Source organism: Podarcis pityusensis (genome assembly GCF_964106645.2).
Source record: "Podarcis pityusensis genome assembly, chromosome: 10".
Lineage (NCBI taxonomy): Eukaryota > Metazoa > Chordata > Lepidosauria > Squamata > Lacertidae > Podarcis > Podarcis pityusensis.
In genome coordinates, this window is record NC_138035.1 from 46,104,382 (window position 1) to 46,132,252 (window position 27,871).

Sequence of the window (27,871 nt, forward strand, 5' to 3'; positions counted from 1 at the left end):
CCATTTTCTCTCTCAAGCTACTTTGTTCAACAGGTGTCATTTTTCATTCCAAGTAAGAACCGCTTCATATTTCACAACCACAATCTTATTAAATACTGTACACTTTAATTTTTTAAAACGCCATATACTTCGCATAAACATAATACAAGGCAGACTTAAGCTTTCATAAAAATGCATTTTATTTTTCTTCAATACAAGGTAACTTCTTTTGCAGTTTAAAGACCAATAAATGGTTGGACAGCAAATTTCTAATAGTTGCCTAAAGACTGGAAGGAAAGGTAATTTAATTTAAAATATATGGAAGTGAAAAGAATTTTGACAAGCCAAAGTTTGAGATGGAGTTGGCATTTTAAAAAATAAAAAAATCACATATGCTAATGTGAAAGGACACCCTCTTCTTACCTTCTGAAGACATTTGAGTGTCCAGAAACTCAACACTACCAAGATGTTCTTTGAGCCTTCAGGTATTAGAAAGCCATTGCCCATTAAAAAAAAGGTTTGCTTGCACAACAATAAACCTAAAACCTGTAATGTAAGCAACTGTTTACAAACTATAGCAAATGGTATTATTATTCTTTATTTGTGAGTACACATTTGGGCAAAACTTAATGTAGTGAAACCCAACCAAAATCATGTAAAAATCTTTAAGGGAACATAGTTGTTCCACAGGCACTCTGGAAAATAAAACACTGACAAAAATGAATTTTAAATGCAATACACTTGCAATGAATAAACATAAACCACTGTATTACATTTATAAAGTCAATCAGAAAAAAACTATTAATGTGAAATTCATCCCCAAAGAAGTGTGTACAACATGCTACTCTCAGTGGTGACTTGGGTTAGTATTTTAGCTGAAGGTTTTGAAAATGATGCTTAGCATGTTCAAGTACTGAAGTGAGAAACTGTCTCTAATGTGGTGTCAGGAAACTCACCCATTTAATGCTACTTGTAAAAGACGAGATCACAGATGTGCCCAGACGTGTTTTAGTGCTAGATCCTCCTCCATTACAGCCAAATAGAATTTGGATGCTGAATAGGCTTTTGGATACAAGGGATGTCTCTAACACCAGTCATACTCAGAGAAGATTCATTGACATCAATGAACATTACTGATTTTTGGTCCATTAATTTGCAATGGGCCTACTCTTGAGTAGAGCTTTGGCTGGATACAACACAAAGTTTCTCAGCTGACAGAAACTAGATCACCAAAAGTTGACTAAACCTGGTTTTCAACTGGATATTGAGCCAAAAAGGCTTGAAAGCCAAGCTATTTAAATAGTACACAGTACATTATTATGGGCAGTGGCATTACTTTTGTTTCAAGTTAAAAGTTGACAACTACAAAGAGAGAGAGAGCAGCTTGAAATGAGATTCATGGATTCTAGGATATGTATGTGATTGCTCCTGTGTGTGTATAAAATTATAAGGAGCACTAAAGTCCAATATATAAAATACTCCTAACATGTTAAAGTATCTTGCTGGTTTCCTCCCTTCTAAAAATCAGGTTTTTAATAATTTTCTTATTTTCAAAAACTCCAGTCTATTCTACTAACACGTTTCTCAGATTACTAAAAACTATGAATATTTCAAACATTAGAAAATTGTAAATTTTACAGAGGATGCTTAATGCTGTAACTTTTTAAAGCTGCATTTTAAGGCTATATGTTCTCTGCATCATTAAATACCTACCAAGTAAACAGTGTGACTAAGATCCTATATATAAAACTTGGAAAAGTTTGCTTAAACTGTACATGAGTGAAAAATGAAAGCTTGTCCAATATTTACATGGATTTTTTAACTGAAGTCAATCAATACACAGGACATTTAAAGCTTGCCTTTCATGTTATTGGAGAAAGAACTCAAATATACAACTAAATAGACAGTGAATAGTCAAAAGTTATTTTGGTTTGCAGTGCCAGTTGTAATTTCTAGTTAGTATCAGAAATAGCAACTTCTGCAACACTGCAAACTTTTATTACAATACCACTGTGGGCAGATGTCAGCACAACTATCCAGGAGGAGGCCACCAGTCAGATAATTTATTTTAAAATAGCTATTAATGCCATCACTTTTATCTATTAAAACCTATATACAGATTATTAAGTACCTCCTGAAATTTATTTACATTTTCTTAACAGAAACAGATTTAATATAGCCACCAAAGCCCACTGCAGTAGCAACCAAGACACTACTCAGATTTTAGTTTACTATTTGGTAACTATTTACAATATTATTTCACCAGGAGCATTGTTTATCAGGCTGGAGATAAATGCACAAACTTCTTTCTAGAGATTATCACAAGTAAAATGCTTTCACTTTTTTTGTCTAAACATCTTTGGACTCCTTTTTAAAAAAATTACTGAGAAAACTGAGAAGAGTTCTTGAGAAAACAAGTTTTACTCACAAGACAACTACTATGACTCTTTACTACTTACACAAGTTAAATGTTCAGCCTACACATATCAAAAAGTTATTTCATGGTTTGATTTTTGGCAGCTCCATTGCCAGCAATGGAAATCGCTATAGGAGAAAATGTAAGACAATGAATACACAACAGTATCTCCGGGGTTCATACAGAAAGCTAAATTATGACTTTAAATTATTTTAATTTTGGTTACTGAATATTTGAAATTACTACTCAAATAGCATTTGCACGCCTAACTTACCTGTTTTTTCCTCCATCTTGAGCCATTTCCAGTACAATTTAATCCAGATTGTCTGCCCACATCCCAGCTAGTTAAAAGCAATACTACATTGGATTTCTTAGAGTTGGAACAACCACCCTAACATGGACATACAATAGCAAGGTACTGCAGCAACATCCAATTTCCTGATTATCTGGAGTTATCCATAGACAGAACTCACATTCATCCCTGCACAAAGCAAACAACCCCAATGTATACATTATCAGGTTTCGTAGGACTAAAAAGTCATGCAAATGAGAAATCCCTGATATTTTGCTTCACTTCACTTTGATTTCTGTGTATAATCAAACCCAAGAGTAAAATGAATTTAGGCGTTATTGTCAGATAAACAAGTTGTGTAAAGCATTGTGGGTTCAAAATAATATTTCAAAGTAAGCCCAACATCTCACATAAGAAACGTGGTAAATTAGGAAATCTATTAACAAAGCATGAATGGACCATAAAAAAACTTTCAGCGTACAAAATGGCTAATAGTTAAAATAACCATCTACTCCAGTTATTAAACACAAGTCAAACAATATTGGCCAGGAAAGAGTAAATCAGCTGCATTGACCTGAGCTCTGCAAATGTCAAGCGGATTCTTTCAACTATATAAATCTTTAGTTGCATTGGGATACAGCCTTTGAGACGGTAACTTGAGTGCTTCCATGTTTAGTAAGACACAAACAGTGTGATTTTATACATGTCTCTAAGGTCTGACTGATACACTGTGTCTTTGTTATACAGTTAAAATATTTTATATGTGCACCTAAATAAGTAAAGTGGGAATGTGACGAACATGTTTGTAAACACATCTATTACACAAGTGCACTGGCTAGGAAGTTGGGATTGGTCACGGTTCTGTTAAGGGTATGCTTGATGGTAAACTTGAGTTTGATATTAAAACATGTAAAGTGGTCTTCATTTAATTTAATATCCAAGTATTCGTATACCACAAGTAATTTTACTGAGTATTACATGTCATAATGCTTCAAATATTTGATCAACAAACTTTTAAAACTATAACTGAAATAATTAGAAAGTAGGCAGGAACTAGCAAAATTTGGAAAAAAAATATTTTTAAAAGAAAACAGTCTACAATCAAGCAACATGTGCTAAACCTATGATTAAAATGTGCTCTCTTTAGTTTGTGGGGTGCATTAGATCACAAACTATTTGTTAGGGCAAATTATTACACTATTAGTTATACAAGGGATATGTATGCATTTTCTTTTTATGGACAGGGAATTTTGTTGCTCAAAAAAGCTTATTTGAAATCTTGATTATTATTTTTAAGGAGAAACATTTTCTTCCGTTACTTAACTGGCATATATATCTAGGTACAGAATGACTAGTCTTCTAGAGGCAGGACACAGCATTAGCACTAAAAACTGTAAATTATTGCAGCATTATTTAAAAGTGGCCAATTGTATGCTTGAACAAAGTATTGAGTGTTGCATATTGCAACAGACAGGCTTCAGTAAACCAGAATTCAACTTCAGACTTCATATTCTTTAAAGAAAGTTCAGTCTATTTGAATTATTACAGAATGTTAATCTGCAGTTTTTACAGATTTGCGCACCTTTCAGCAAATTCACAAGCCATCTATGCAAAAAAGCTACAAATTAAAATAAAATGTAACCATTATTCTAGTATCAATATCAAGTGTTTGACAACTGCTAATCATTCAGCAAATACAACAAGTTGATGCATATGCAAAAAATATGCTATGTTTTGTTAGAGACATTGTTATAACACCATTAAATATTGCTGAACACAAGACGCTCCCTGAGGTGTAAACATCAAATAACTTGGAACAGCTTTACACATCAGCCCCATTAAACAGTTTATTACAACACTACATCTATTGTAATCAGATTGATGCTCTTTACAGACATTATCATTTGAACATTTAAACAAGAACTACTATAAAAACAAGCATTTACTAGACTTTTTTCAATTGCTTGCACATTTTAATTGTCAAATGTATATAACCAGTAATAAAGTTGCAAAAAGCTATACGTTTTAAATCACACAGGTTCCTTCAAATAAAACAGCTAAGCAACATAAAAAGGTAAGAGAGCTACTGGTTACCATGTATGCAGATTTGCCTTATTCAGATCTATTCCTGTTCATTTTATCCATGAATCTTTACAGGCTCTGTTCGATCACAAGAAGCAAACTGCTGGACAAGCCTCTTTCCGTGAAGTTAAGTTTCTTGTCTGGTGAGGTGTTCCTCTTCCTTCAGCTGTAATGTGTCAAAATTTGTGATGTAGATTTTGCTACGTCCCACAGCAAACAAAAAATGTTGGTTTAACTATACATACACAAATCGTGCGCCAATTTCAGCATAATGGAAATGTAAATAATGAGACCGCTGCTACTGGCTCGAAAATAATCTAAACTACAGCTTTCAAGAAAGTAGTCCAAAAATTTACAGCAATGCAGAAAAAATTAATCATTGGCAGCATTCAGATGTCATGCTAAATCATTAGTTCAGTATGACATGAAAGTGTCTAGGTGAGCCTTAGACATGCACTTCTCCACTGGGAATAATAGTTCAGAAGAGTTCACTTCCACCTTTACTTAACCAGTTTTACCATTTCACCCTAACACACTTAACTACAATTGTTTCACACTGGCTTGTTTCAAAAAAGCCGATGGAAAACCATAATTTGTCAGTTTGGATAGAATGGCAACTGTGCTAAGCAAAAGTGGAAACCTTTACATTTCCCCTTCTGACCATGTGGTAGGGATTGGGGGGGCGGAGAGTGTGCATGGGCCTGAGGCTTGCCTAGATTTATTCACATCACACTGAAGTGTGGTTTAGTTTGGAACCCAAGCACAGCCATTGATAACTACAGAAAATGTTCGATTTTACAAAACTAGTAAAGAGGAACATTTCCTCTGCTCAAAAATAAGAAAAAACAAAGAATAATGTGGTAGCCAAATTGGTGTATTACATTAGTTTTAGCTGATTTGTAAAATCATAAATGAAGATATGCAACAGCTAAATAGCACACAAAAAAACGTAAGCCAGAACTTTATCACAAAAACAAATTGTTACATTGATCTCACCCTTTTGTCCACATTCAGTATTGAATAACTTGTGGAAGCCAGAGAGGCAGCAAATAACAGATTCATATACTCAAATATAAATGTGAAAAAAATGAGGGGGGTATGGCTCAGTTTGGTGCATGGCTGGAGGTAATGGGTGACCAGCTTTTACTTGGTTAGAATCTCTATGAGGATATTTATAACCAACAGCCACATTAGTGATTGCCATTCTTTGGAATGTTTAGACCAGTTCAAATACTGTCACCTTTTATAGCAAGAGATCTGTACAATTTCATCCTGTAACTATTAGCGTCTTTCTGTGCTTTGGAAGAGACATTGATGAAGTTTTCATGGGATGAAAGCTACACTAAAATCAATGACCAGGATCCAAAAAGCTATTTTAGGCAAACCCAAGGGCTTCTTTATACATTTTTTTTTAAAAACCACTTTGAGCTGCAGACCTCATGTTATAACACAAACATTTTTGAAATCTCCCTGTTTCCAAAGAAACTTGCCCCAGTGCACAAAGTGAAGGGATGGTGATGTGGAGGCAGGAACCCAAGTTCAAAGCCACCTTTCAGAGTTCTTTGGATCCTGGCCAATAAGATTAAAGGAAGCTCCACACTTTCTAAAATTGAAATTACTGCTGCATATACTACCACCATTACTCTTAGGAAACAAAGTACAGTCATGCCTTGGTTTTTAAACAGAATGCGGAAGTCGCGCCGCACATTCAGCTTCCGAGGCAAAGTTCACAAACTGGAACACCTACTTCCAGGTTTGTGATGTTTGACTTCCAAGCTGTTCAAAAACCAGGGTATGACTGTATGGATAACATACCTGCATCTCCAATTACCCATATCTGTGCATCAGAGAACCCTAGTTCAATCAGGGTTTCTTTAGATGCAGGTTAATACATGCATACTGGAAAGCAAGTAGTGCCTACAGCAGTCATGCCCGCAGAGCCTTCCTTAAGAACATTATGCCAAAGATATGAGGAGGGGTAAACAGTTACGTATTAAAAACCATCACGTTGAAGAATCAGAACTACTTATGTAAAAACCACAGTAAATAGATAATAGCTCATATGCACAAACATTACTCAGATAACTTTAAACATACATTTTCCATTCCCAACTTTATTTAGAAGCTAGCTCCACTGATTTCAATGGTGCTTACACCCAAGTAAGAGTGCAGCCTTAAACTCTACGCACTCTTCCTCAGTGGTAAGCCATGCTGAACCCAATGGAACATACTTCCAAGAAATGGGTTTAGGATGATGCAAAACTTTTAATAACTACAACGCAGTAAGTAATTTTTCAGTGGTTCACATCTATTTCCAAAAGCTTTTAAAATAGCTTAAAATCAAATTTGCAAAGAAGCACATCAATAAGTCATTTCAAATTCAGGCATATTAATATAGTCAGAACATATAGCAGTATGCAGCTGTCATAAGGTCACCCTTAGGGGGGAAAAACTATTTAGATTAGAAAACAAATTTATGATAATAATGAGAACTTCAGAAGTTTTCCTCTTCCCACATACTGTTTTTAATAAAGTCTAGGCTATATAACTAATCAATATGCAGGATTAGGATAATTTCTTTAGTTTCTCAAGTATTCAGTAATGACTAAGTATTCTGCTTTTTGACATCACCAAATCCTTAGTTCTTTTAAAGCTGGCTTTTAACAGTAAGGCAAATCATATTGTTCTTCAGTAGCAGCCAACTGAAAAACAAGTTGGTAGTGCACTTCAGTTTCAGAAGAGTGAAATGACAGCTGCAAAACTGCATACTGGGATTTCCCACTCTTGCAACACTCTTATATTCTGTTGGTATTAAGTGTCTTTACTGCTTCTAAAGGAATTCTGAACAGGAAAAAAGAATGTCATCGTTGTACCATAATGTGCTATGTGTCTGTAGCAGTTTTCATTTGAGACAGTAAATACATTTTTAAAATGACTGTCAATACAAGAAATTTTAGGTTTCATTATGTGGAAAGTATCTTAGGGATTATCATGAATTGATACACATTCTGTTCTTTAAAAGTATTTTAACATAAATAGGTTAGTGAAGACTTACTGAATTCCATTGCAGTAATCTATAATAGCTACACCCAAATGAATGGTATAATACAAAATAGGCTACAAGCATAAATTCTTTTTGCAGTGATTTAGACAAGGAGTTAATAGCTTTACATGAATATTGCTATTCAGTGAAGTTGTTCTAGTTTCTTGTTAAAATTATTAAAAAGCACCAATAACTTGATTTTTAATATGAGTTTTGTAGGAAACCAGTCTCCTTTCTTCACAAAGTATTGTCTCGTGTCTAAAAATCAAATTATAAATTTGAATTATAGAACATTTTAATTTACATTTTAATTGGGTGAATGTGTTCACAAGCTAACTTTTTCTCTGCTGTGATATGCAGATAGAAGCTGTAAAAGCAATGACCTTTTTTGCTATTCAAAGGGATGTGCAATTAACATCACTAAACAGCAATAAAACCCTAGCTACTCCTTTGAGTACCCAAGCAATCCTTATTACTAAATCACCTCAGTGAAGATATAAAAATAAGCTTGGTTTAGGAACTGGAAGTAAGATCACATGCATCTCCTCACCCCTCCCAGCCAATTCCTTGTCTTACATCAATTCCCCCCCTCACTGTAATCTACGTTAGCAATGACCATTTGTAACACCAAACCTAGGTAAATGAATCATCCTTGTGCTCCAAAAGTCACCTGAGAACACTGATTAAATTAGGTTGTCAAAAATGAGTTGAAGAGTGTCCCCTGCACTGGCAACAATCTAAGTCTGTAGGCCAAATACAGAGAAGAGGCAGGGGAAAATTCATGCAAGGTGAAGGACACTGATGGCCCACACACAACCCCTAAACCTAGTTTATTTTTATATCTGCAAGAGAATGAATTTCCCTTTTACCTTATTCACTAAGTTCAAAGTCCATAGCTGTAAATCAAACTTCATACAAATGAGACTAACATTCATATTATAACACAAGAACTTAGGCTTGTATCCAATGCTACACCAGCGGCGTTCTGCTGGCACAATGGAACTTCTACTTCTCCTCAACCCCCAATCTGCTCTGGTGGGTCCCCTAACTCTCCAGATATGAGTTTGAGGGTGGGTGGGTGGGTATGGAAGGGACAGGTTAGAAAGAGAGACTTTGTTGTGTGACAGAAGTCCATTGCACCAGCAGATGCAGCACTGGACAAAAATCTTATTTTTCAATCATACACTGATGCAACAACTTGAAATTGCAAGTCAATATTCCGTGACTCTTTAGGTTTGCACTTTTATTTACAAAAAGCTATTTTTCTAATAACTAATCTTTCATATTTTGGCATCTCTCCCCCTGCAACTATTGTGCTTAGTATGTGTATCAGTCTAACCTTAACACTCAACAGCATTTTAGGGGTGTGTGGGGAAATGCATTCAACCAATTCCCCAACTGCTTAAGCTTTTATAAAACCATTATCTTATTACTCAATTTATTAACGAGACACAGCAAAAAAATTATTAACTAGGCACAGTAAAAACTATCAATTTAGTGTTGTGTGTTCCAAGTGAAAAAATGTGCTAATCTGCCTAATAAATTTGGATCACAGTTCTGAAGCTACTTCCACTTACTCTCGTAACAGGAATTTTGCAGATTTGTAGCATTACAATACATTTAGTCAGAAATGCACATTATTTAAACCCTTAGTCATGACAACCCAGTTCAATGCACAAAAATACTCTCATTAAGGGTTTGCTATAAAAGCCATTTTCCCTTTTGCATATGTCACAATTTAGTTATAGACTACTTTATATATATATGTTCACACTGAGGCATGACAAAGACTAGTATAACTCAGACTGCAACAAGTAAAATGGTGAATACACAAGTTTCTTTGTTAAAAAAAACAAAACACAATTTGTTCTCAAACCACAATAAACAAGAGTTTCAGGCCAGGTCACTTCCCAAATAAAGTTTCCCAACAACTTCAATACCCTGCCATCACAAAAATTAAGCCACTTCAAACCAGAAAGGATTGAGGGTCTTCAATACAGCTTCTTATACATCTACTGAACAAAGTAATTTGTACTAACTAACGATTATGTAAAACAGACAATGAGGAAACTGGATTTTCATGAAGCCCATAACACAAACTTAACAGCAAATTTTAACACGTTGGGGATTATGCACTATACCAGTAAGTACTTATTTATTTCACAATTAACACTAAAAATTTGTCAGAAATGGTAGGTGGTTTTATCTGCATAATGAATTATTTACTGTGCAAATGCAATTTGTAACCTATGAGCTCCAAATAGCAGCAGTGCAATCAATACTATAAATAAATGTGTTACAGCAAAAATGATGTTAACCATATGGCCTCCTACAATGAGTTTCAAAAAACAATGCGAGTTTCAAATACAAATAGCAACATGTATTTTAGGAATGAGGATTTTTAAAACCAAGGAAAATATTCTGGATTATAACAGGGAGAAAGAGAAACATAGCCCTTGCTGTTTTGTCACTTTGCAAATAAACCTTTCTAACCTTTTTAGAATAATCACTGCCTCTTTAAAAAGCGGTAGTAATGCAGTGGTACCTCGGGTTAAGAAGTTAATTCGTTCTGGAGGTCTGTATCGACTAGTCCAGCAGAGGTGCGCATCTATATAAAAGTAGGACTTACTAGTCTCATGAACAGAAACTTCCTCATAATATTGTTGCATTCTTTTGATACACAACATATAATTGCCCTATTTCAATGCCTTAATGTGTATAGAGTGTATGCACAGTGCAAAGTGGGACTGGAGTGGTGTGACCTTCACTGCTTGTTTTTGAGAGGCTGGGATCTCACAGATTTGACCTATGGGCTTAGATTTCATACCTGCATAATGTCCAATGAGTGGATGGAAGCGGGCTCAGGAAAGGTAAACCATGTTCACAAACACTACATATTTTCAACACACATCACAGGGTGTGAACAGGAGCATTCACTCAATTACCTCTCATGAACACAGACTTGTAACAATATTTTTTTCAGTATTCTTACTACACATATAAAAGACAGCTTGTGAACACACTTAAAAAAGAACAACAAATCACTTTTTATACAAACCGGCCTCTTGGTTGGCACGCTAAAACAACTCTTAACATTTGAAGAGTTTTGCTTATGGTGGTTTGAGAACAGAATACAGAAAAGTGTTATGTCAAAAAAGGGGCTCAAACTCAACATACAGGGCAATCAACATTAGGGTGCTTCATTCTTTTTCAATTCCATACCAATCTACTTTGACTTTAAAAACTTTAATAACCACAAATTAACAAATAGTATGTAGCATTTAGATTTCTAAAAACTGACAGTTTAGCTGATGTATTATTTTATTCACACCAGAGCCTAAGATCAATCATTATGAATTTCCTACAGAAAAGCACTTGCTTAGGATAAAGCATGAGATCAGTATGTACCTTATTGCATGTGATTATTTAGTTTTCATGTCTGAAGCAGTCCTAAGATTGTTACTGTTCTATCGCTACACATTCAACCTTTGCTGCTAATGTTTGCTCTAAATATGACCCAACACAAACATGTTCATGATCTGCTTGTGGTTTGCACATAAGTTGCCAAAATTTCTAGCAGATCAGTACAAGAAAATAGGTACATCTGAAAATATTCACAATTTTCTTGTACTTTTATACTGACATTATACAAAAGACATAACAAAAAATGGTAAGAGTTTCATGAACACGTTCAAAATAACCCAATAGCTAGAAATATGTTGTCAATTCACACATCATGAAGTATAAGCATATTAAAGGAAGAGAAACCTCACTATGGGATCATTCAGTGCACCATTCAATAACCACCAAACAAGAAGGATGGAATGGTACATCCGATTTCAGAGATTCAGCTCATCTCTATGAATATACTAAGTGAGGGTGACAATGGATTGGATCCAATATATTGTGAGGGAAAACAACATGCATTTGCACTGTTCCATGGACTTTCTTGCAAAAGAAGTAGTGCAAAACTTCTCACAGTGCTCCCCAATGTGACTGATCAAAATATCTGACTGTTCCACTACAGATAAAATTTAGTGAATTGCTACAAATATTCAACAATAAATTCTACTTTGGGTTGGATTTGGAGAAATGTGTAAATAATGGGGCTGGTGGAAGATGACCTCTCCACCCTCTGCCACCCCCCACCCCAAGCTCCCCTGCCAGTTGTGGGATATTTTGCAATGGAATAGGTTGTGGCGTGGGGGGCAGAGAGGAAAGAGGGAGCCCAGTAATCTGGGCAGAAGTAACCTTCATAAGCAAGAGCTCCCACTTACAAAGTCATCTTTGCCTGTTTTTTGGACATTCCTTCTTTGGTCCCAGCTTGTCATGCTAGAACTCACCCCATTCAGTGAAGACCCTTGACCCCTTCCCACAAGGGGTGGGGTGGAAGCTTCCACCAGCTATGATACGTGGACATTTCTCTGGATTCAACCGTTCATAAACTACCTTCACATCATTCACCAATTCAACAAATAATAGGGAGAAAAGTTACGTCATTCTGCTGCCGGAAGCACAGTATATCTACTTAAATCTTTAGTCACTAGAGAACACAGACAATAGTTCATCAGATTATAGCAATAAAGTGACTAGCCTGCACAACAGTGTCTAGGTTTAAAGGGGCATAGATGTGGGTAAAAATCAAATTATGATTTTTAAATTGTCACCTTTACCCTTCCAACGTTATAAAAGTATAATCTTTAAGACAGTGTAATGGAATTTTAGATGAGCATACAAATTGGAATGGAAAGTTGTATCTCTCACATAAGTAGTGAAAAATAAACCTTATAAGCTTAACTGTGTGTTTGTGTGTGTCTATGAAAGTAAATTAAGCTAACTGTTCTATGGTCACCTCAGAATATGACTGTTTCCTCAACTTTCTTTATATTAATTTTGCACCATATAGCACAGATTGTACAAGTACAATAAGTACATGAAATTTAAAGCTTTGCCCAAAATAAACATCTACAAGAGAACACAGGTTTTACTTTACAGAAACAAAAGACCACTTGAAGGAACAGATTCTTTTTTTTTACAGTGATGTGATTAAAACACAACACTTCATTTAAATCCTATCTCCTTTTAGCAGACATTTAGCATCCTAATGTCTTTTCAAATCAAAATCAAATACTGCTTATTTTGTTATGGGACCAATTTGACTTATATCCATCTGTGTAGCATACAAGTACACAAACATGAAAATGTATCTATTCCAAAACAAAACCCAACACTGCTTTAGGGTTTTAACATTCCACAGTTCTTCAATCACCCTCACAATACCCTAGTATTCATGCAAATTAATTCCTCCAGAGTTAAAAGATTGGGACATCAAATTTTATGCTTAGAAATGATGGTGTATACTGGTCTGTGACTGTGAAGGTAATTTCATATTTCTGGCACTGATTTCTAAACAGGTAACACATTCGTTTGGTTTTAAGTGTCTGTGATAAGAACTCCCATCATCAAATTGAAGATTCCCATTGTTACCATATGGACAATGTCATCACTGATTATAACCAAAGAAAATGTATTCTGTCTTAACAGTAACATCAAGAGTTAATGAGAAAAGCTTGGATGTGCTATAAATTGTGTAACTGAAAGATTTATATAAAATAGTAATTTCAGCTTCATGCTAGTTATAAAACTCAAAGGACACAAAATATTTTAGACCAATTATAAAACTTATTCAAAACTATTATGTTTCCCTTTTAACTGACACCTAGGCCAGGATCCAAAGCTATACTTTAGAAGCCTAATGGAATGGGCAGGCCAGTGGGATTTTTGTTTTTCTTTTAAAAGCAAACCACCCTTACCATAAAAAGGGCTTGCCATATCACATTAGGAGGCTACTGTAACAAGAAAGAAATTCAAAGCTACTCCCCCTTGGAAATGCATTAGTATTTTCCTTTGAATCTTGGTACTAGGCTTTCCAATAAAAAAAATACAAAACAGCTAGAACTTCATTCTATTATTATTAATTTGAATATGCAACTGTATAACCTGCATTCTGGAAACTACAGTTAAGAGGAACAGGAAACCCTAGCGCAACAGCCACACCTAAGGTCTGAATACGTGGGTTTGATGTATATTGTGGGCAACTGAAAATGGGCTATGATCCATGTGTTAAATAATCCATAAAGTTGAGATATACAGGAATTTAGGTACCGATTGCACAATTTGTGTAATCTTATTTCCTCTGACTATGATTAATATAAAACAAAGGCCAAATGCTTGGATTAAAGCAATTTAAAATAGACTTGTGGACTAACTATGTGATTCTGTTTCAAATAATGCAGCACCTCATAGAACTATATACTAGATTCCACTATCAGTGCAATGTCACAACATGTTGCACTACAATAGTGGCAGCAATTTACCCCAGTCACTAGTGCCATCAAAAACCTTCCCAGTAGCCACCTTTGGCATGTTGTTACCATGCAAAGATATATGTAGGCAAGACCACTGTGCTAAATGGTACCTCAAAGCCTGAAAGAAAGTTCATGTAAATTTGAACTACTAAATTTAATGAGTACCAGGCTGCCATTAAAACAGCAAAATCACAAACACATTTCACACACCAGAAGGTATTTCTTCAGTTAGCAAAGGGAGGGAGAGAGAAGAGAAATGACAAGATGTTAACACTTACCTGAATATAACATCAATATCAGGAAAGTGTTCAATATAACATACCACAAACCTTTATTCTATAAAACTATAAAAAGTTTTTTTAAAGCCTCATTAAAAGATGAATATACCTACCTCTTAACGATGACGATACTCCCGTTCTCTATCGCGCTCTCTGTCGCGGTCTCTATCGCGATCACGATGTCTCTCACGTTCACGGCTTCTTTCCCGGTAATAATCATCATGACGATCTCTGCTACGAGATTTGTGGCGCCGGCTCTTCTCTCTTGACCTGCTGTGGTCTCTCTCTCTTGATCGCTCACGTCTTCTAAAAGGAATTACTTCATTAATTCTCTCAAAATGCAACATTTTGCTGCAATAAACACAACACACTGAATTTGTTTACTTCCTTGGGTATGAAGAACCCTGTCTCAATACAAAGAAATTGTTTAGATGAACTCTGGCAATTAGGTTTACTGTGATATTATCATCAAGTAATAGTTCTGCTGCTAATGTTTATATGATTTCATGACTTTTATTCTATTTTTGTCTTTTAAATCTCGAAGCTACGTTAGGAGCCTTTGCAAAGCCAAAAGGCAGGACAGAAAATTCCTTTAATGATAGTGTGGCACAGGTGTACAGAATTGAAATTTATTCCATTCCAAGTCCAGCTGATGTTCAAGATAATGGAATTTCTATGCTTTTCCTACTCTTAACTTTCCTACCAGCTGTTGTAATTTGAGTCGCTCCTTGATAAAAGTCACTTTAAGAACTTACAATGGTTTTTTCAACAGTTTAATTAGGTTTTAAGATACTGTGAAGTTGTTCAACCGTGGTTTCATTAGAAACTAACCTTCCAATTACATCTGCATTTTCCTAACCATGAAATTAAGCTTTACAAAAACTAGAGCTACATCAAGTTAATTATTTTAAGTGATATCCAAGACACACACTGAATAGACCCACTAAAATCCATAGACTTACCATATTTTTCACCCCATAGGACGCACCTTTCCCCCTCCAAAAATGAAGGGGAAATGTGTGTGCGTCCTTTGGGACGAATGCATGCTTTCGCTGAAGCCTGGAGAGCGAGAGGCGTCGGTGCGCACCGACCCCTCTCGCTCTCCAGGCTTCCCGCAGATCTCTGCAAGCTGTGGGAGCCCGCGCCGGGCTCCCGCTGCTTGCGGAGAGTTGCCTGCATGCCGAAGTCTGGGCGCGTTGAGCCCAGCGCGCCCAGACTTCGCGCACCTCTCCACAAGGCGCGGGAGCTCTGCGCTGGGCTCCCGCTGCTTGCGGAGAGTTGCCTGTTCTGGGGGCTGGGGAAGCTCGGGCTTCCCCCGCCCCAGCCCCGCGCCTGGGGGGGAAATAATTATTTTTCCCTTTATTTCCCCCCCAAAAAACTAGGTGTGCCTTATGGGACGGTGCGTCCTATAGGGCGAAAAATACGGTAAGTACATTGCATGACTTAAATATAGCCCCACAACTCTTATCTGGAACTTTATTCAAAACTTTCCCCCATTTTTATACAAAAGGTTTACCTTGACCCAGAACCATAAGACTTGGACTCAATTCCATGGAGGCAATCTTGCAGAGAGCTAATAAGTACTTTGCAACGATCATCAGCAGATACTTTGGACTGTTTAATTAATGAAATTGCAGTCACCAAGGTTTCTATAGCACTTCCATACTCCGCTGAAAATTGATAAAACAATGTTAATGAACAGTTTAATTAATCCTTAACATCAGAATATCCCTTCCCTTTGTCCAGCCTTCTTCAACTGTTCAAACATAGATTGTTCAACTTCATACTGACCTGGTCTGCACATTACAATAAGCCAGAGTTTAAAAATAAACTACAGTTTAATGTGAACGAGTAGTGTGTGAGTTCATGCCATTCAAAAGTTCACATGCTTCCCCTACGTCCTCGGCTGCCATGCCACAGACAAAAACAACTAAACTCTTTTGACTTGTCACATTGCCTAAACTTAGGATCATGGTTTGTTTCTCTCTGAATGAACCACAAGCAACATGACAAGCCAAACACTTGCTTGTTTCATCTGTGGTGCAGCTGTAGCAAAAGTGGAAAAGAGGAATGCCACAGGAACTTCTGAGCAGCATGTAGAAGCATGCTGCTTGTTCATATTAAACCACAGTTTCAAACGAGGGTTTAATGTGATGGGTGAGCTAGACTACTATAGCAGGAGGCTAATATGACTAAATAGTCCTCCATACAGTATGTGACCATCTACATTAGAAAAAATAGAATGGAAAAGTGTTCTTGCTCTAGCATTTTCATGATATACTACTTTTCTCTGTGTACTTCGTTTTTTGGTAGGGGAGCGTTCAATTATGCAGGCCCCACATTCAGTCGGAAGTGGTATAAACCACACATTTACTGCTGTTTGACGGATCTAGGCACATGCTCTATATTAGACCTTTCCAATTCCAAAAGGAAGTGCTCAGGTGGCATTCATAACTAAAGTAAGTTACAAAAATGTCAATAATCAGCAAAAGAAAGCAAAGCTACAAAGCAGCTATAGAAAAATAGCCCATAAAGCTAAGAAAAGTATTATTTTAAGCAACAGATAGTTAAGAGTGTGCTGAAAGGGTAATCTTTTAGCTGATGGCAGAACACAAAGATAAGGAAGAGGAATTAACGTCCAATGGCAGTGAATTCACTTTCTGGGTGCTCCCAACACCTGTATTTTAGAAAGTGGAAACACACAGAAGGGCTTCATCAGATTATTTTAGTGGATAGGCATATGTATGTATGCATGCAGAGAAAGTCCTAGATATCACATCAGACAATCATAAAGAAAATATACTGACCAGCACTTGCATCTGATACAGCTCTTGAAATGGCACTGCTAGAGATAGCTCTGTTTCTATTCATGATTTCTTCAAATTCTGCTTCACTTAAAGGCGTCCTTGCAGCATCTATTTCTCTGCAAACACACACAAGTTCAAAACATTTACCTCCAGCGAGTTTGGGAAGTACAACTGTTTTAACAATTCTAGTATGCAATTTTAAGCAAAACAACAAATCAGAGGAAGCTTTTTCTAAACCAAGATATTTACAATGCAAAACCTGCAGGCTAGAGAGAAAAAGTACACTACCACAGCAGCAACAACTCTGTTATTAGTGTGAAATGTCAGATAATCTACTTATGTTCTGCTTTCCATCTTCAGAAAGCTCCAACAGATAATTACAAATCTGTCAAGCATGTATATGTATCACTGAGGCAGCGAGATCTGTAGCCTGCTCAAATCAGTAAATGAGTCTTTCAAAGAGTTCTGTCCTCAACATATACTCTAATCTGTCATAGTGAACATAATGAATAAATGTTGCCAAGCATTAAGAATGCTCTGTTCTCTAAAGATATTCATGCTTTTAACATAAGCATAATGTGCCAGTAGTTAACTATTTACTTAACTGAAGTTAGTGACAGAAATATACTTATTCTGCTTATGCCCCCTTGAGCTCTGCAACATCTGCCAGTCTCTGCTTTAAACAGAACATCTGGAGAATGACAACAAGACTAGAGAAGGCCTTTCTCCTCCTACAGGCACCTCTACTATGCCTCAGGATGTACCACCCAACTTCCTCCTCCAGTTTCTTTGTGGCACACACTAATCTAGATAATGTAATATATTTGACTGAAGCTAGAAAGGAAGTCATGCCTTAGGATGAGATTTTAATCTTTGCTGGTGGTAACCAGTTGCTGTTCACCTGCTGATGGAAGACATCTGCCAGATGAATGGGAAGGAAATTAATTATCAGCCAGTCTTCAATTCACCAACCCTCCGAAGAAGATGGGGAGGCAGCAGCTCTAAGGAGTGAGGAGGAATTGCCAAAAGTTGCCTCTCTTCCTGTTCTGCTGATGGATACCTCCAATCAGCAGGGGAACACCAACTGGACTATGTTCTCCATATTCCTTCCAGCACTATAAAATTATATGGCTTTACGTGCTTTTAAGAAATGTTTTCTTGCGAGTGTTAGTTCTTTTGGTAGAAAGAAAATGCAGAATGATAAGCAATGCTATCCTCTTAAGAGCAAGAAGTGGATCAAGATCCTATAGCTGATTTAGCATAAGAGGAAATGTCTAAAAATTCATACCTCCCTGCGTTTTGAGTATTATTTTTCGTTTGTCTCCAATACAATGGCATATGTAATTGTTCTCTTATGGGCATGTTATTTCCAGTGAAACGCCTATGATATATAATTGACAATTTAAATATAGTTATGGACTGTAGTTGAGATCATCATGAAAATATTGGACATTATGTGCAGAGATTCTACTTCTGCTTTCAACCCCCTCAACCCTCCCTTGTTTATTAGAGTATTATCTTGATATACAAAATATTAAAAAGTTTGGTTTTATAAACTATGGGTTCTCAGCATAGTCTTCCAAGTTATTATGCCAAATGCTCTAAATTTCTAAAAAGCTGAATGATAACATTTTAAATTTTAGACAGTAATTCCATGAAGCAATTAACAAAGCTAGAAACAATGTTCTCAAGTAAAAGACTAGGAAGGTTATTTGACAAAAAAATTATCCCAACAAAGCCTCTGTTATATGCCACAACATGCAAGTAGATTCTTATATATCACAATCTATCAACGTCTAAAAATGTGGTATAACATGAACATAAGACAAACAGCAACAAAGGGAAATTAGCAGCAAAGGGTAAGCCAACAGGAGTTTATTATGTAAGTCTGGAAAAGAAAAGGTGGATGTAGACAACTGATACAGCAGCTGACATTAAGGTCATCATGGGATTTCTAAGCATTTCACCCATAATGATAACTCGCAAGTTGAGTGAAGACACAGAATTTAACTATCTCCTGAATAAAACTTGATCAACAATCGGGGTTCCTCTTTCAGTTAAAAAACAACTCAATGATTCCTCATATTGTCTGCCATCTGATATGGTTGTCTGAATCCATCAGAGTAGTCATACAAAGATTACTCTAGGTCACTGGAGGTGCAAGGAAGATGTAGGTTAAGCAGAAAGTAAAGCAGGACATCTCAAGCTGACGCACAGAGTGTTTTCTTATTAGAGACCAAAATTTGTTCATTTAAAAGAACGTACATTTATATTAATCTTTACACTGTGATTTACTTTAAAGGAACTAAATTGCAACTTTCAGCTGGTGAAGAAAACTTGAATAGCTGAACATTAAAAAGTTAATTATACATACACATACACATACACATACACACACAGGTATGGGGAGCTTACAAATGTAGCATTTGTTTAAAGACATAAAAGCCACCAATGAAAACAAAATGAAACAAATACTGTACATAGCTGATGGAAATGAGGAAGGTCTAAGTACTGTTTTTAAAACACTGGTTCTCAAACTGTGCAGTCACCCACACCCCTTGGGAGTTCACAAAACACCTGCAGGGGAGAACATAGGATTGGATCTGAAGCCTTCTTTCCTTTGTCAGTCAAGATGTTGGTAGGTTAAATATCCTTTAGCAAAGGATACATTTTGCACTGGATTTGTGGGCAGGATTTGGCAAAAGCTGCTGCTATGTTCCAATGATGCTTTCTTGGGGTGTAGATTTAGGACGTACAATCATCAAGTCGTACCTTGGAAGCTGAACAGAATCCTTGGAAGTTGAACAGAATCCGTTCGACTTCCAAAATTTTCAGAAAACAAAGGGCAGCTTCTGCAGCCAATCGGAAGCCACAGAAGGCCTGTTGGATGTTTGGGTTCTAAAGAACGTTCACAAACTGGAACACTCACTTCCGGGTTTGCGGCGTTTGGGAGCCAAAATGTCTGAGTACCAAGGTGTTTGGGATCCAAGGTACGACTGTATATTGTTCTATTCTGTTTCCTAACGCCTGGGTTGGATCAGTTCTCCACTTCACAGATCTTTGCACACAGCAGCAAGCTACGTACACTGCAGCAATCAATCATCTCTATACGGTCTGTTGTGGAACTGATGGTTTTTGGGCCCCTAGAAAGCATGCATTCATAAGAGGGGAGCCAAGCTCAAAACATTTAAGGAACACTGGTTTAATGTTATTCCCACATTTGAGAAACACTTTTCTGATGTAACCTTACTTCCTTGAAGGAAATCAAGCCTCCTTATTAAGACTCTTGAAGCGTTTTTAAAGAGGAATAAAGATGCTATCAATGAGGAAAGCAACTCACCTGCCTGGTGGACCATAATCACCTCTGTCATAAGGTGGAGGCCGGCCATATGGGTCTGAAGGTGGTGGACCACGGCTGTCTGATGTAGGTATGCCACTGTTGGCTGGCGGGGGGAAGAAAGCTGGATTCACGTGTGGAGCTGGTGGGGGAGCACCTGGTGGAGGCCCAGGTAAGTGAGGAGGAGGAGCCAATGTCAGGGGTGGCCCTAGCGGACCAGGTGGACGAGGGGGGAAAGGACCTGGAGGTGGAGGAGGGCCCTGTTGTGGGGGTGGAGGACCTGGTGGAGGACCATAGCCTGGAACTGGAGGTGGAGGGCCAGGGGGAAGTGGGCCCAGTGGAGGTTGACCAAAGGGTTGCCCAGGAAACAGAACTGGAGGAGGGGGACGGTCACCACGATTAGGGGGACCCGTTAGTGGAGGAGGTAGAACCTGGCCAGGTGGAGGAGGACCTGGAGGACCTGGAGGACCTAGGGGTGGACGTGGAGGTGTCTGTCCAGCTAAATGGGAAGGAAGAAAGAAAGAATAATGCCTTCTACTACTTCTAGCAAAACTTTCTCCAAATCTACAGAAACATTTGTAAAGAGCATTGAGAAAGCTTACTTGGCATATGGATATGAATATTAAATATAACAATAATCCACATGTTATCAAATAATCTGGCAATTCTCATGGTGGAAAGGTAAGAGGTGTCATCTACCCCATCTACCTGCATTCCACAACACGCCAATGCTAAAAACTACCATAGGTTTTTAATGTTTTACAATAAAGCTTATAACTTTTGAGTATAGACTTAGGGGAGAGAGGGACTAATGAAAATGTCCAATACTGCAGCAACAATTATCAACAAAACTAACACTATACGCTTGTGGTTCTGTTTTATTATAGTGTTCTTTTATACTGTGTGTGTTTTAACTTAAGTTTTTTTTATTCAGTATAGAATGTATGTCAATATAAAATAATCCTACTGTCCAGAAACAAAGTGCAGTATAACTGGCAAGTCAAATTTCAGTATCTTCAACTATACATAAAGGCAGCAATGCATAACACAAAACATTTTACCTGGAAAAGGTGGTGGGGGTCCTCCTGGTCCAGCTGGTCCAGGAAATCTATCCCCTCCTGGAAGGGCGCCTGGAAAACGACCCCTCCCTCTGTTACTTGGTGGAAACGTTGCCCGTGAACTGCCTCCAGGAGGACCAGCTTTGCCTTCACCAGACATCTGGCCTGACTGTGTAGCTGAAAGAAGAAAACAAAAGTGTTCAATATACAACACTTGGCTTATTTTTATGCTGTTCTTATATTTTATTATATTTATGCTTTTGTTAGCTAGTTTGAATAGGTCCAGGATTCACCAGTTTCATGATGCTTTATCAATGTGATGTTTCAAATGTATAGGAACTCAAATTAGCTGGCATCATTCATGTTTTTATCACTAAAAAAATAAGTAGTACTAGAGAAAGTAAGATCCATGTCTTTCTACAATATTCTTAAAACGTCTACAGAATCTATAGTTTGAGCAGTTATTTCATTTCAGTAAACCAATCCTTAGTCAGCAGATTCTCAGCACTTAATAGCCAAATACAAACGCATCCACAATTGCAAAATGGTAATTTCTCCATCCAAAACATGCTCTTTCACTTCACTGTGAGTAGCTGGGAGCAACACTTACTTTTTCTGGACTGCAGCTCAAATTGACTCAGAAACTGCTTATTACAAGGAGTAACAACAGGATTTTGACCATGCAATTCTCGTTTAGGCAACAGATCCATTAGTTTTTTAGAAGATGCCTCAGATCCCACACCTACAAGAGCAAACCTGAAAAGAAATAGATGGGGGAATTATGTATGGTGGTTATGGGGCCCTGAGAAAGTGTCACTTAACTGAAATGTTTTACAATAATTTTAGAAGGAAGACTTAACAGTCAGTTTTTTATTCAAGAATTACCTAATTCTCCCACCCCCAAATAAGCAAACTGTAATAGGCTACCATACATTCCTAATAATTTACTCTGTGAAGTGTAACCCTCATTTACTATTAGCAAGACACCCCAAACCTTCTAGCAAACCAGCTTTCATTTTTGTCTCTTAAGCCTGCTTTCATGCCTTACTCAGAACCAGTTGCTTCACCAATTCCTTTTCTTGACCAACACAGTCTCAGCTTCCTTTATGGTCTGTCCAGTTAAACTCACTACTCCTCCCTTAAATCTTGTTCTAGTCCTGTCCCATCTTCTTAAGCTACATTCTCTCAAGCAAAAAAACAGTGTCCTGTACAGCCTGTCACACTGTAGAACAGAAATGGGAATTATGAATTTAAACAAAATTCTTACCCCTTAGATTGGCCATTAGCTCGGTTTTCAAAAAATTTTATCTCCAAAATATCATTTACACCAAGTGAATGAACTGCTTCAGTTAAATCTTCATCTGTGGTCCACTGGAAAATATTTGTAATTGAAATCTCATTTCTGAACATAATAGCAAAAACAAAATAGAAGCAAAGCCACATCCCAAAAACCATTCATTATCACTTTTCCACTGCACCATTCAAGGGAACAGATAATACAGCAGACGCTAAGTGCATCTGATGCATATGATATAAAAGCTTTTTTTAAGCTAAGTTGGTTTGACTTATTGTTTTCTAAAGTTACTGGAAAGATTCCTAATGCTCAGTGATATAATTCAGCAAATTATGTTTAAAATAAGCAAAGGATTTGTTAATTTACATAGACTTTAAGAAGCAATGATTACAAACTCAAAAGTCCACTTTACACTCATTACCTATAGCAAAAGAGAAAGGATCACAGCTCAGTGGTAGACAATATGCATGCAAAACATTCAGGCAGGCCTGGGAAACATGTCTGTCTGAAGCCTCTGAGGGCTGCACCTAATCCAGACAATAGTGAACTAGATAGGTCAATGGTCTGAGTTAATGCAGTTTCTTACAATTCCTATTGCAGCAGTAACTAGCGGAACACTTACCCAAGTAAGATTCCCAATGTACAATGCAATTCTCTTTCCTGTATACGTGTAGACAACATTTGGTGCTGATCCTTTGCCTACATCATCTCCAACAGACGGTGGGAGAGAGTCCATATAATCACGATCCTCTGGAGCATCGCCGTTATTGGCAGATGGAGAGATGACGTCGTCATACAGATCTATTTGATCATGCCCACCATACTCAGCCTCCTAGAAGACAGGGGTCATTGAATGTCATACTTTTAGTTCATTTTTTCTGGAGAGGCTTGAATAGAACTTTATTTATTTATTTAATGGTATTTATATACCATACCTTCAGAATATTTATTCCAGTGTAGTATATATTACGTTTAAAAAAAACAGTAAAATATTCAACAATTAAAAATACCAATTAACAAATAATACAAGTAAAATATAAATTAACAAAGAGTGAAAACTTCATTTCCAGTGTTTAAAAAACACAGCACCTTGAAGCTAGAGGTAACTGAAGTCAACAAAACAGTACTAAACCAAAAGAATTAAATCTATTAATCCAATGAATCTCCTACTCATCGCAATAACCAAGACAGCCTAATAGAATCGCTCAAAAAATTACACAGAATTCTAGAGTTTATAGTTCATTACACATGTCAAAGAGGCCATTGCATTAAAAGGTGTTAATTACTAAAGCACCACTGTTATCTTTTATTCATTTTTCACAGGCTCAATGTGGCTTACACCAATTTCATCAAAAAAATTTCTCTGGCCTCCAGAGGGCTCAATCTGAGAAACTTGTATCTAAGAGCCCAACTACACAGGATGATTTTTCCCTAAGTTTTCGGGGTTTTTACAAAGTAGCCAAAAGTAGCTTTAAACTTTGGTAGAAGACTCAAAGGGGTCATCCTCTGCCAATGGCTTGCTAACTCAGCGGAAAAGTACAGTGGATCCATTTTTTCTCCCAAATATATGAGGAAACAGCGCACACCCACCCACCTACACCCATGCATGCACGCACCCACACACGCCTCCTCTTTCCATTATTGTCATGACTACTTTCTAATTTTTGGTGAACTGCAGTTTGCTAAGTGTGATGAGACAGATAACAAAGAGACCTATTATGTCTGCAATAGTGTAAATGAGAGGTGTAGATGCTACAACAGATGCAAATGTGTGCAGTGAACTTCAAAAACAATGTTCAATTTGCATTTCAATTTAGACAGCCAGATTACCTGATGATGACACATGAATACAGTATAGCATCTCACTGGGCAACAAATACACATACACCTCCTGCACAGATTTTTTGGGGGGTGGGGGAACAATTTATATGTACTTCCACATTACCATATGTCCATAAAGAAAGCTATGTGACCCTTTCTTTACAGAATTAAAAACAGTGAGACCACAAAGTTGAGCTTTCTATGTGATGGCGCCTACATCATGAAATGCTTTCCACACAATTTTTTTTGCTCGTCTCTCCTTGCTATGGTCTTCTGCCATCAAGTAAAACTGGCTTTTTCAAAGTGCATTTCTTGGTGCCTGAACGGATTAATTTTCAACTACTATATTGCTTTTAGTTAGCCAATGAAGTTTTAGCTGGCTGTGTTTGTAGTTTTATTAATATTTTATGCATAATAGTTACTCTGATTTAAATTGTGTACAACTTCAAGTGATTGACAGCACAGAATGTATTACCAAATTAAGAACAGAAAAATAGAATTGCAGTAGTATACACTTCTAGAACTTCTAAAAGGGTGTTTCATCACCTCACATATAAACAGATGTCATAAATTGACTATAAATTTAACTTTATAAATTTTAAGAAGAAGCAAAGCTATGTCCCCTCCAGCACATCATTTTTACATTTAATAAAGCCCTCCAGGAGTTTGAGAGCCAAGGTCAGGTATGAGGATCCAGAAACCTTCACAAGTATTAGAAACTCCCCAATTCAGACATTTGCCCTCCAATTCACGAAGGACTTTAACCTCTGTATTGATGACACACTGGAGGGATCGGACTTTTCAGTGTCCCCTTGCTTCTTCTCACATTTGCTTCTACCTGAGGAGTCTGAACACATAAATAAGGCCAAGGACTCCAATCCAATGGAGTATGTCAGTTCCACAAGCTCAGAACACTAGTTCACCTACACTCCCTTCAGGTCTTCAGTACATATAGAAGGAGGGGGAACAGGTGCACTTGCTCTATGACCCACCACCTGGGTTGTATGTTTCCATCACCAACTCCATCAGTTGGATAGTGATTGATGTAGGGAGCCTCCTGTCCCCATAGAGGTTTCTTGCACATTTTAGAACTCTGGATTTTCCAGGGTTCTAAATAACGCAGGAATCCTCAAGAAGGACAGGGGGCTCCCCACTTTGAACAGAGCAACTGGAATGCAAATAGGGGGCAGACCTAGCATATTCATCCATGTAGTGCCCCTCCCTTTACTAAACACAACTACAGTACCTGTAATAACATGAAAAGATCAGCCTTTGAATGCAGATACTCAAGTTACTTTTCCCCTTTCCCCTTTAGTACAATTAGTTTCACCAGTTAACTTTTTTAATCCATCGCCAGCAGAAACGAAAACTAAAAAGTTTGAAACATCATTGAAATATGGGAGAAAACAAAGAATATGCTTTTAAAAGAAGGCACAAGAACTACTCCAAAAGAAATAGCATAGAAATGCATTCTAGGAACACTTCCTTGCTCAATGTCTTTTCAAAATCTCCACAATACTCTTTTGAGGCTACATAAGAGAATAAGGACAAAAATGGGTGAACAGATGACTACGCAGAATGGTGGAAGCTAAACCAAACCTTCCAGCATCAAATAGCATACTCAGTGAACTGGATGCGTCTCTACACTGATTGGCAAAACAGTTACGGGACAGAAACAACTCTCTACTTTTTTGTCTTGCTGCCCCATTTCTCATAGACTTCACAGGAATAAAAGCCTCTGCCATTTTCTAAGCTTGTAAAAAACAAACATATAGCCTTCAACAACCTGTGCAAACCGAGCTACTAAATGTTGAAAACGCAACGTCTGCCGTACCGTCACGCGTGTTGATCAGGAAACTGAAAAGAGGCGCGAAGGGAGGCTGTGCTGCGAAGCACCTTTCGAGGGAACTGCTTCCCGTCTCCCTTATCGTAAGCCTCGTCGCCGGCGCTCCGACCGAGCCTTCCCGGAGGAGACTAAACATCTTGTCACGCCTCCCCATCGCAGCCTCCTCCTGGGGGAAGCGGCTGCTGCCTGTGTCGGAGCCGCTGGGCTCCGGGCTCCCCCCTCCTCCTCCTCCTCCCGAGGGGGGACAGTGGGCAACAACCAACAGCGCTGCAGGAGGCTCCGTCTCCGGGCTCATTGTTTTCCAGCGCCTGAGGCCTCGCAGGGGAGGAAGAGGAGGCGGCGGCGGCGACGCGCACTCAAAGCTGGGCCGCGCCCCCTCCCTCGGCCCTTCTCTTCTTCCACACGAGCTCCCCCCCCCGCCCCACTCGCGAGCGCGCCAGGCGGGAAAGCGGCAGAGGCCTCTCGGCGAGCGCCGCAGACAACAATGGCGGCGGCTTCCCTCCGCTGGGCCTAGGCCTGCAGCGAGCGCAGCCAGTCAGAGCCTCCCTCTCTCTCCCTCCCTCACAGCCCAGCCAGGCCTCCCCGCCGGCCTCCTCCTCGGACCCCGGAGCCTCTCTACCTGGTTGAATTCCTCTCCCACATCGGCGTAGATATCTATGTGGTCCACGCCGTCCGCCATATTCCGCCGCCTCCTCCTCCCCGCCTCCCCGCCGCGGCCGAAAGCCCCGCCCGGCTCTACAGCTGCCGCAGCCTGCCGCCGCCGCCGCCGCCACAGAGGAGGGGGCTTAGCGCAGGGAGCGACGTGAGACGTCACTTCCGGACGCGAACTGCGCACTAGCAGCGCGTCCCCCCCTCGCTGCCACGCCCGATGTGGGGGCGGGGCCTGCTTGGGTCGTGAAAACCCCTTCAGAGCAATCGAGGGGCTATATTTCCCCACTCTTCTGATTCGTCAGCGGTTGAGAGGCAGGTTCCTTAAAAACAAAGCGGGGGGGGCGTGGTGTCTCCTATACCGTGCCCAGTCGTGGAGCTGGAGTTTCCAATATATATATATAACGGTCTGACTCGAGGTACTTTTCTGTCTGCCTAATTTATATATATTTATATTTATATATATATCCCCCCTCGGGGGATATTCAGGGAAGTTTTTAATATGTGACATTTTAGTGTATTTTTCATCTTTGTTGGAAGCCGCCCAGAGTGGCTGGGGAAACCCAGCCAGATGGGCGGGGTACAAATAATAAATTATTATT

General features: G+C 38.3%; 1 protein-coding gene across 5 annotated transcripts; it reads right to left on the reverse strand.

The window, feature by feature from the left end:
- Window positions 1–161: 161 nt before the first annotated feature.
- On the reverse strand, window positions 162–27,401 carry CPSF6 (cleavage and polyadenylation specific factor 6). 5 transcript variants are annotated; one of them, XM_080972009.1, is made up of 11 exons: window positions 27,241–27,401; window positions 23,577–23,786; window positions 22,928–23,031; window positions 22,271–22,416; window positions 21,664–21,837; window positions 20,606–21,101; window positions 18,554–18,646; window positions 17,266–17,381; window positions 15,975–16,128; window positions 14,572–14,764; window positions 162–4,969 (listed from the first exon to the last, which is right to left on the reverse strand). In XM_080972009.1, exons 1-10 carry the CDS (start codon window positions 27,298–27,300, stop codon window positions 14,575–14,577), a joined length of 1,743 nt encoding a protein of 580 aa, XP_080828135.1. In that variant the 5' UTR covers window positions 27,301–27,401; the 3' UTR covers window positions 162–4,969; window positions 14,572–14,574. The 5 variants fall into 5 exon arrangements, with proteins under 5 accessions (XP_080828135.1, XP_080828134.1, XP_080828136.1 ...); XM_080972008.1 differs by having other exon boundaries at window positions 162–4,935; window positions 27,241–27,400; XM_080972010.1 differs by having other exon boundaries at window positions 162–4,935; window positions 14,572–14,761; window positions 27,241–27,399.
- Window positions 27,402–27,871: the final 470 nt, after the last annotated feature.